Genomic DNA, 11,219 nt, shown 5'->3' with positions numbered 1-11,219 from the left:
GGCATCAAAAGTTTGATTAAGTGGTATTATCTAGTGGTTATAATAAAACCAGGCTGATATGTGTATATAGCAAATTTGATGACTCTGTAAAGGAGTTATAATTTGTCTATATGTTGATGGCATGTTGATCTTTGGGACTGACCAAAGTCAGGTAGATTTAACAAAAGATTTTTTGTCATCAAAGTTCTCCATGAAAGATAAGGGGGAGGCTGACGTTATTCTTGGCATTAGGATCAAACGTGAAAGCAAAGGAATTTTAATTTCTCAATCTCATTATATTGAAAAGGTGTTGAGAAACTTCAATTGCTTTGATTGTACTCCTGTGAGTACACATGTGGATCCAATTGAGAAGCTTATGCCTAATTAAGGTGAAGCTGTATCGCAACTTGAGTATTCACAGGTGATTGGCTGTTTGATGTATGTCATGACTTGTACAAGGCTGGATATTGCTTTTGTTGTGGGAAAATTGAGTAGATATACTAGTCACCATAGTTCTCATCACTGGCAAGCAATTAAGCGGGTACTGAAGTATTTGAAGAAAACTACGGACAATAGTTTATCCTATAGTGGGTTTCCTTTGGTGATAGAAGGATACACTGATGCTAGTTGGATAACCAATGCTGGAGATCATTCTTCAACAAGTGGTTGAGTGTTCTTGCTTGAGGGAGGTGCCATTTCATGGGCTTCTAAGAAGCAGACACTTATTACAAACTCAACGATGGATTCAGAGTTTGTTGCTTTAGCTTCTGCTGGTAAAGAGGTAGAATGGCTTAGAAACTTAATCCATGAGATACCATTATGGCCTAAACCTATTGCACCCATGTCTATCCATTGTGATAGTGCTGCTACATTGGCAAAAGCTTATAGCCATATGTACAATGGGAAGTCTAGACACTTAGGTGTCAGACATAGCATGTTTCATGAACTCATCACGAGTGGCGTAATTTCTATAGTGTTTGTGAGGTCACAAAAAAATTTAGCTGATCACTTGACGAAGGGATTGGCAAAGAGACTTGGTTGACAAGTCTACTGTAGGGATGTGTTTAAAGTCCACATAAATTTCTGATAATAAGATACCCAATTCCCTTCTGATGAAAATCAAAAGCTAAATTCAATGTGGAAGGCTTATACTTAGAAATTTGGAGTACATAAATATTGTATCATCCCAAGGTAAGGTATGTACTCGGACCTGCTAAAGGTGAGGTTGAAGTCTAGCTTCTTAATAGTTCATTTGAAAAAGTGCAAGAGCAGGTGCATGACTGAAGTGAACTACCTATGTGAATGTGAAGTTTTGCTGCTTCAAGAAAGCTTTGGACTTTTAGCTTTGGATACATTCATGAAAGGATATAGACACATGGCTTGTAAAGTGTCAGGATAGCTTTAGAGTATTTGAAAACTTATGTGTATGTTATTTTCAGGTATTCAAATGGGTTGCAGGGTTCAATTCGTAGAACACCCCGATTCTCGAATATTTGGAATGTGTAATGTACTAAGGTGAAAATTCAATCTTCAAGATATTTTCATTTATGCATGAGTTTTGTTTTATTTATTTATTTCTCATGAAATGAATTGCACTAAATTGGGGAGGATTGTTGGAAATTTAGTGTAATTGAGGGATTTAGTCTACACTTGTAAACGGGTTAAGAGGTACGGAGTGTACATCCATTAAGTAATAGATTACCTGGACCCAAGTGGTTTTCCTTTAGTCACTATAATGACTTAGTCAGCTCAAAATTTTACTAAGTGTTTTCGTGTTTAGTTTTCTTCGTAAGCACGAAATGTCGTGCTTAGTCTTCTTAGTAAGCACGAGTTGTGGTGCTTAGTCTTCTTAGTAAGCACGAAATGTTTTCGTGCTATGTATTCTTAGTCAGCACGAAATTTGACTAAGTGTTTTCGTGCTTGGTCTTCTTAGTAAGCAAGAAAATGACTAAGTGTTTTCGTGCTTGGTCTTCTTAGTAAGCACGAAATGTTGACCAAGTGTTTTCATGCTAAGTTTTCTTAGTAAGCACGAAATCTGACTAAAGGATTGTGGTTAATAAGCAATAATGATCTAATCATGAGTTAGTATCATTATGATGAGACTTTTAACCTTCTTGAAGATTAAAGGACTTTGTGATTCTTGAGATGGATATACTTACGAAGGATTAATTGGCCATTAATTTACATAATGTCTTCCATGTTTTGCGTGCCTATATAAGGATGAGAAATTATTCATGAGAAGATGATGAACAAACAAATCACCTAATACTCTCTAGCACACGGGTTCTTACTTTGTGCCAAAAGTTAGAACATTATCGCTGTCTTATCCCAAAGTGATATTCGTGTAACCCGGGCAATAAGGGTCGAATAGTTACTTTCAGAAAGTGATACCACGATTCAGTGATTTATCCGGTCATCGATTATTTACCCTACCTGAAGACTCCAAAACCTCCAACACCTACTTGGTGAATATTACTTGTGGCACTTGTTTTTTTCTCGTGGTTGCTGCCCGTAGAGTTCAAGGTTCCTTTTTCGAAAGCCCTTGTTCCATTTCAGTTTCATGACGGCGAGTGTCGAGTATTGACCAGGACAACCTGTCGCGACAAGTGTTTTTCAGGTTTTAACACATGTGTGGTTGCGACTTTCGTGTTTGAGTGTAGTTTGTGTGATCCTTGTTCGGGTTTAGTTAGTCGTTCGTAATATTCCTATACTTTTCAACTGATTTTAGGTTGACTTATGGACCTCGAAGTTGTTTGGTCAGTGGTTCTAGGTAGTACTAATGTTAGGGGTTGTATTGATTGGTGTCTTCCCGCTATTAGTTTTCAGTAGGTTTTTGTAGCGACCCGACAAAATTGTCATTGATGTCGCCGTCTACTTAGGTCCCGTTACGTGGCTTCTTGGTGAAGTTGTTGTTGTAGTTGCTCGATTGGGGGGCTTCCCACTTTCTTTTGTTGCCACCTGATCGATCCTCGGTCACTGGTGCTGGCGCTTCAAATTCATCCATTGTTTCTATAAATTGGCGGGCCATCGTTAAAGCCTCTGGTAGGTTAGCGGGTCTTGATGACATTACTCCTTGTTGAATGCTCTTAGGAGGACCATCCATACAAAGTTCAACTCTTAGGGACTCGGGAGTCATGAGGTTTGGACACATTAAGGCTAGTTCGGCAAACCGTCGATTATAAGCTTCGAGATCATTCCGGGTCATTTTTAAGTTCCCTAGCCCCTGTTTGAGCCTTCGATTCTCTTCGCGCGGGAAGTATTCAGTGATCATTCTTTCTCTTAATTCGGTCCAAGAGAGTGTGTGGGCTTCATCGGTACCCACCGATTGTACATACGTGTTCCACCATGAGAGAGCAATACCGGCGAAAGTGAGGGTGGAAAACTTGACCTTATCTTGGTCCCGACAGCCGCTTATGCTAAAAACGGCTCTCGTTTGTTCGAACCATCGGGTGAGAGCAACCAGTCCCTCGGTTCCATCGAAAGTGGGAGGTTTGTAACCCATGAAGTTCTTGTAGGAGCACCCCTCGTTTGGATTTCCGGCTCTATGATTGTTGTTGTTGTTGTTGTTGTTGTTGGAGGAGTGACCGGCCATGGCCGCATATACGGTGGTGGTTATCATTCGTTGAAGAGCTCGTTCGAGAGTTTCAGGAGGAGTATTGTGTTGACCTTGGTGAGCCATTGTTCCTTGAAAACACAAGAATATCGTTGATTAGTATTCTCAATAATACTAACCGTGATATGGAATAAGGATAAAGAGAAAATTTTCCTTGACTCGCCTTAAATTCTTTATGTCATAATGTCAGAACGTTCATATGAGTCACCGTAATATAATCCCGGAAATTATATTACCCTAATTCATATGTGCTTTCGATATTATTTCACTAAGTCAAGGTGGCGTGTCAATCAAATTAAACATCGTGAGATTAAGATAGAATAAGAGTTAGGTATGAATAAAAGAGTTCGAGTATAAATGCACAAGTAGTCAAGTAATTCCTACTTCAAGTCTATATGCCGGTTGTAGTCTAGACTCACTAATGTACCCTATGACTCGGGGTTGACACCAATGAACTCTAAATCCCTACAACCAATGCTCTGATACCATCTGTAGCGACCCGACAAAATCGTCATTGACGGCGCCGTCTACTTAGGTCCCGTTACGTGGTCATAAGTATTTAAAATAACGTTTGCCTGAAAACATGTCGCATTAATTTCAAACGTGAAGATTATTTCAAAGTCTAAAAGAATAGTTCAACCACTAGTTACGTTACAATGTTATAAGTACAAATGAAACCTATGCGACACAGTTTTAAATAAAGTCAAAAGACGCTCCATGTATGCATATATACTCGACATCCAATGCAAGTATCAAAATAATGAGCGGAAGCATGTATCACAAAACGTTCAAGGACCTGAGAAAAACATAGAAATCTGTCAACAAAAACGTTGGTGAAATCATAGGTTTAAGTAAGTAAGTAAGTACAAATGAACCACAAGATTTATACCATTGAAATAATAGTAAACCATTCTAAAATTTGTTATCACGAGCACCCAATTATCAAGGCTTAACTTTCCATCCATAGAACCCCATCACAATAGTGTTAGAACATACACTGTTTCTCGAAAATATATTTCATCCAATAACGGTAGCGAACCGTCCGAACGAGGGTTTGTCAAACCCGTATGGCCACACAACATAAGTTCTCGCTTACACCTGGCAAGTGTAACTAATGATAATCGAATTGAGGATTTTTGTTCTAACTCGTATGTAGAATGTTTGTTTTCGTACTTATTTTCACTTTATAAAATGAAACGTTTATGTTTTCTCATCCCAATGTAAGTTTAAAAGAGTAAGAGTGGGACTATGATCTCACCTTGAGTGCACGAGTAATAAAGTACTTCACAATTAAACGTGTTCAAGGACAATTGCTAGTCTTGACCTAAACAAGTAGGTTGTATCAATAACGGTAAACAGGATGGTCAAAGGTGTTCGATTAGTCCTATGGCTCGTTACGACTCGATTATATAGAATGTGAATCAAATTGTCAAGTTTCATGCAAGAATCAAGTATACAAGAAGATTAGAACGGTTCAAACAAGTATTGATTAAGTTTGAACAAAAGTAAACTTTGGTCAAGTCAAAGTCAACGAAAAAGTTAACACGTTCGGGTCGGGTCCCGAACTATTTTTCTGAGGTTTTTAATTATATATAAGCATGTTAGAACAAGTTACATGGTAATCGGAGGTGCGTAGCATAGTTAGAATTTTTCGTAAAATCGTAAAGTTGATCAGTCCATGGCCACGCCTAATGTCGCGCCGCGACCAAGGAGTGCCGCGCCGCAGCAATCAACGTGAACTGGTGCCTGGTCAGTTTCAATTGTTCAAGTCTCAACCAAACTTCAATTAAGCACAAATCGCAAACCGTAAACACTTAAAACGCATACCATACATTGTTGGAAAGGTAATTTAACGAGGAATGCAACTAAACACATTTCATCAATCAAATCCATCATTAACAACAACAATGAAAACCTCAATAAATGATCGGGAATCGGTGATTCGGGAATCCAATTTACGCATACGATACGCCGTTTCAAAGGTAATTATACATACATTGCAACTAAACACTTACTAACAACATGTCATAGCATTCAATGTATCAAAAGTTCATTTCAAAGTTCATCAAACCCTAACCAAAATCAAGAATTCAATCATTTTGTAAATGGAGCTTTTCTAAATCAACCTACACATCAAAATGAAACTAATGATGCTAGTAACACATTTAACACATGAACTTTAACATTTAAACAACATTAAATCATCCAAAATTCAAGATTAAGCACACCCATTTTTCATATTCAAGCTAGTTACTCAAAACAACAAATCGAGCAAACCAAACACATATTCATGTTAGACTTGAGCCATAGACACTAATTAACACTTTTATAAGTCAAAAATATCAAGAATAAGAAATCTAGTGTTTTTAGAAAGTTACCCAAATGAGATGAAATTTGTATCAAAACATAGATGATGAAGAGAGGATCACGAATATGTAGTCGGATTTGTTGTGAGCTTCCTAGATCCGAATTAGATGATGATTGAGTGATTTGGTGAGTTGAGAGCAAAAATAGAAGTAGGAGGAAGAGAGAAAAGATGAATGCATGAATGAGTGGTGGTGAAGTGGTTGGCTAGTCAACCACTAGTCACCTCTTTAGTCAAGTGGCAAAACTAGTCCCTCGAATTCGGATGCGAGTGCGTGAATTAACTAAACGAATTATTTGAAATAAACGGGAGTAAACGGGAGATGTTATAATCCAATAACGAAAATATTAAGAACATTAGCTAACGCAGGATACGAATCTATATACGAAAGATAATATATAAAAAAAAAAAGACGGGCGTTAAAATAAATTAACGGAAAAATGCGGGATGTTACAGTTTTTATCACTCAATTTTCTTCGTTGCGGCCTTTTAGTGGAGGCATTTCTTTTCTTGATGCTTCTTCTCTGGTGTTCCTGGATCTTGTTGAATCTCCATCCGGTCTGGATAGGTTAGCGAGGTTGCTTGTCCCTTCGACATTTAGCCTTGGTTACTTGCTTCCTCTTCTTGATGGGGTTGTCTTCTACTTAAGCGACTACATAATAACATAAACTCTAACATGTTTTTTTCTCCACATTCAGACCGTCTCGGATGGAGTAGGATTTCTTACTGTAGGTGCATTTTGGTTAGATTTATTGATATTGGATCTTGCGTGTCTTAATGTCTTTGGATTCAGGTGTTCACCTCTCAAAATTTGTGTAGGTGTTCGGTAGGGGTATTTATCGGTTCGGTTCTTGGTTTTTCGGTCTATTCGGTTCGTTTTTCGATTTTCAAACTTATAAAACCGAAATCAAATTTAAATATCAAAACCGAAACCAAAAGCGAACCGATAATCGAATCTTATTTCGGTTTGGTTTCGGTTCAAACCGAAAATCAGTAAAAATAAAAATCTTAACTAGCATAATTACTTACATATAAATTATGAATAACAGTTGTGGAATTAATTTAAGTATAAATGGTATAATAGGTTGTTTAATAAAAATAAAAATACATCAAATATAATATAAATGTAAATATTATAAATATAAATATAAATATGTTTTAACATGTTATTAAATTGAATTCGGTTTTTAATTCGGTTTTCGGTTAACCGAATTTAAAATTTTCAAAACCGAAAACTAAATTACGAATTCGGTTTTGGTTTCGATCGACCCGAAAACCGTTTAAAAAATTCGGTTGATTTTTTTTTTTGTTTGGATTTGATTCAATATTGGGTTTATTCGGTTTGAAACCAAATGGTGCACGCCCCTAGTGTTCGGTACGGGGGATCAACGACTCGATTTTATTTTGGCTTTTAAGTGGGACGGTTTTCGAGTTTATTAGATTGCTTTTCAGGGTCGGCCTGTTTCCGTCGGTAATCCGTCGTTAAACCCGTTTTGAGATGGATTAGGGACTGATTTTTCCGTCCCTAATTTTAGATTTTCTAGTAGTGTCTTATTTAGTTTTTTATTGCCTTTTTGGCAAAAAAAACGATAATTTAATATTGAGTCGCTAGTTAATAGATCCTATAATCTAATTGAAACAACCTAATTGTAATGTCGATTGAGTCAGGCATTGATACATTGATAAAAATCTAATACCATTGGTACATATCTAATTGAACAATACAAAAACCAACTGAAATATCTGTCCACTCGTAACTTCTTGCAATAATGCGTTAGAGAAACATCAGAAATAGTCATCACAAAGCAATTGGAGGCGATACTTGTGATATTCGAGTGTGATACCAGAGTCCGACCCTACAACTTAACATAAAGTGACGGGAGAGCACCAAAACATAATCCCACCAAGAACCACGATGAATGAAGTACAATAAACACATATCGATCATCAAACAAACCAATCAAATGAGATCCCGGATCTACCATGTCTCAAGCAACGCCTAACACTATTAATAAACTAAGGCTACTAATAAAAGTTGTAGAACTCGGTAACAATAATTGGCTAAGGGTGTGTTTGGCGCAAGAGCTTATGGGAGCTTATGAGAGCTTATGGGAGCTTGAGCTTATGATTTTAATAAGCTCCAAGTAATAAGCTTTGTTTGGTAGACATAAAAAGTAGAGCTTATGAAAATCATAAGCTCTAGAAAAATAAGCTATTTCTAGTAGCTTATAGTAGCTTATGGGTGTGTTTGGTGTTACTAGATGGAGCTAGAGCTTATAGCTGGAGCTTATGGACAGAGCTGGTAGCTGGAGCTTATTTTTTAATAAGTGTTTGATGAAAAGTAGCTGAAGCTGGAGCTTATTGTTGTAAATTGATTAAAATAGACAATAAAATATATGATAGATAATTATATAAGGGTCAAAAGTGTAATTTTAAACATCATAAGTTAGAAAGCTTAGGAGCTTATTTTTAAAAGCTACTCCAACTAGCTTCTTTTTCTAGAGCTTATTTTTTTCATAAGCTCGAAAACTTATGTCATTCAAACGATGCTACTAACATAAGCTTATGAAAAAAATAAGCTTAAGCTCCCATAAGATCTAATAAGCTGCGCGGTCAAACACACCCTATGAAAAAAAGTAGAGCTTATGAATTGAAAAATAAGCTCAAGCTAGTTTACCAAACACTTATTGAAAATAATAGGCTCTAGCTACCAGTTTCAAAAATAAGCTCCAGCTCCAGCTACAAGCTTAAACTCCAGATAATTTCATCCAAACACACCCAAAGCTACTTTCATTTGATTATAAAATAAATAAAGTGGATGGTGGACGTCATACAATTAAGATATTGTAATTTACTCGTATCTTTAAGCTACAAATTATTATATTACGAAACAAATTACAAACGTACAAAACTAATTTAACTCACAAATTTAACATATTGAAGGCAACTTTATATTTTTGAATAAATTGCAACACAATGTAGACCCATATATAGATCTTACACAAAACTATAATAAAGCGTAAAACAATCAAGTTAACATAAAATATCCAAACCATTAAACTTTTCTTTTGTGATTTGATCCAAAATCATGCACATTTCATTAGTAAGATGATTAGTCCAATCTCCAACTTTACCTTCTCTAAAATAAGAACCATTAGGGACACCATGATAATTTCCCTTCTGATCAACCTCTTTTAAACTTTCAAAACTACACAACTTCACAATCTCTTCAATCGAACCTTGATCCACTTCTTCATCTGTAAAAGGGTAGCCCAAGAACTCGGCTATACGTTTTACACCGTTTGCAGTGTCCTTTTTCATGTTCTCGTATGTTAAAAATAAAACCTTTGTAGGGCGTTCTAAGCTAGCACTATTATACTCTTTCACATGATCCCAATACGGCCCGTACGGCATGACACCTTTACTAAACAACTCGAATGCATCATTTATTTTCATGAGATCACCCGATTGTTCTCTCACTTTGTCTGAAAAGTGAAATAAAGAGACCAAAACGTCTTTAGGGTTTCTACACATGTAAATTATGCGACAACCGGAATCAATAATGGATCGAGGCAAAGAAGTGTAAGGAGTATGAGTACCAAAAATGCGTGGCGAATGTGTATCATTATAAGTAGGTGCACTTTCATAAAATTCGGTTTCAATAAAAGGACAACATTTATGAGGGTTAGATACACGTAATGGATGAGTTGCAAGACAGTTGTATTTGTACCTACTTCGGTTAACCGTAGAAAACACAATCGCCTTCAGCCATGTTGTTCCGGATTTAGGCAATGTGGCTACGTAGACATCATTTGGTCGAGCGATAAAAGTTTCGTGCAAAGCGAACAAAGTTTCAATGGAGAGTTTGTGTTGTGAAAGATACCAAAAGCCTTGATACATGTATAGGCTTCCAAACACACAACCTTTTTCGATGGGAAACGTCGTTAACTTATCCTTGTATCGATCAACAAGGTTTGATATAAGCGCGTTTTCATGTTCATGATCTTGTTCACGAGGTTTATTAGAAGATGACAGAGTGGAAGTATCATCAATCGACATTTGAGGAATTATTTAATTTGGTTCTTACATTTTTGATAATGTAAGCTAATATATAGAGACAGAAATAAGTAAAGTACACAATTGGTCCCTTTCGTTTTCAAAGAAGTTACAATTTCCGTTATTTCATTTTGAAAAATGTTAGGATAGCCTTTTTAAAAATAATGTGTGACACCAATGGTCCATTGTTCTTCACAAATTATATAATGTCTATAACGTGTTAAATATACATTTATTTGATACATATTAGTTGACGATCTTACTTACATCATGCAAAACTAACTTTTAGATATCGTCGACGATATATTAAACTAAAATCTCAATATATATCAGCATATCTTAAAGTGAATCGTGAACCATCCGTTAAACCCATAAAATAAACGAGCTAAATTATATAATGTCTATTATATGTTAAATATACATTTATTTGATACAAATTGGTTGACGATCTTACTTACATCACACAAAACAAACTTTTTGAGAGATTTTTAGATATTGTCGACGATATATTAAACGAAAATCCCAATATATACCAACATATATATCTTAAAGTGAATCGTGAACCATCAGTTAAACCCATAAGATAAACGAGCTAATTAGTCTTTTTCATAGTGTGTTAGTACATATCCGTACGAACGATTATTATACGAGTAGTATTTTTACAAACTCCGTGCATTTTTCATGTGACTTACACGAATATATAAAAGTTGTCTATCAACATGCCCAGTCTAATAAGTAAACTTTTATTTGATAAATATCTCATCGTGCTTGAAATGATGAGTATGTCTAAAAACCAATTCTTACTCTATGTTTATTTAAAACATAAGGAACTGAAGATGTTACAGACATTTTGATCATTTCAAGTGAAAAAGAGATTTATGATGAGAAGAATTTGAACCTTTTGAACTCATAATTAAAAAAAGTTTACTTGATTATTTCGTAAATCCACCTAAATTTAGTAGGCATATTATGCGGACAGCCCTGTGATTTTTATAAATTACGCTCTCTCTCTCTCTCTCTCTCTAAACTTTTTTTCTTGCGTGGACAATTCTCGTTGTGTGTCAATTTTGGGTATATAGTCCCAAAGAATGACGAAGGTCAAAAAAATTTCGTTAAGTCACGTCACATATGCAATGCAAGTAAGGTGACTTAATTTTTTAACGTTCGTTAGTCTTAGGGACTATACGTGCAAGATTAACAAACCAC

General features: G+C 35.9%; 1 protein-coding gene across 1 annotated transcript; it reads right to left on the bottom strand.

Moving 5' to 3' along the window:
* Positions 1–8,990: 8,990 nt before the first annotated feature.
* Positions 8,991–10,016, bottom strand: LOC139841070 (cytosolic sulfotransferase 13-like). Its single transcript, XM_071831303.1, has one exon. The coding sequence runs from the start codon at positions 10,014–10,016 to the stop codon at positions 8,991–8,993; it is 1,026 nt and encodes a 341-aa protein (XP_071687404.1).
* Positions 10,017–11,219: the final 1,203 nt, after the last annotated feature.

Source organism: Rutidosis leptorrhynchoides, chromosome 4, assembly GCF_046630445.1.
Source record: "Rutidosis leptorrhynchoides isolate AG116_Rl617_1_P2 chromosome 4, CSIRO_AGI_Rlap_v1, whole genome shotgun sequence".
Taxonomy (NCBI): Eukaryota; Viridiplantae; Streptophyta; class Magnoliopsida; order Asterales; family Asteraceae; genus Rutidosis; species Rutidosis leptorrhynchoides.
This window is presented reverse-complemented; position numbering and strand designations above follow the sequence as displayed.

Excerpts from the sequence above, each read along its gene's own strand:
- LOC139841070 (XM_071831303.1), bottom strand. The coding sequence starts at position 10,016 with ATGTCGATTGATGATACTTCCACTCTGTCATCTTCTAATAAACCTCGT.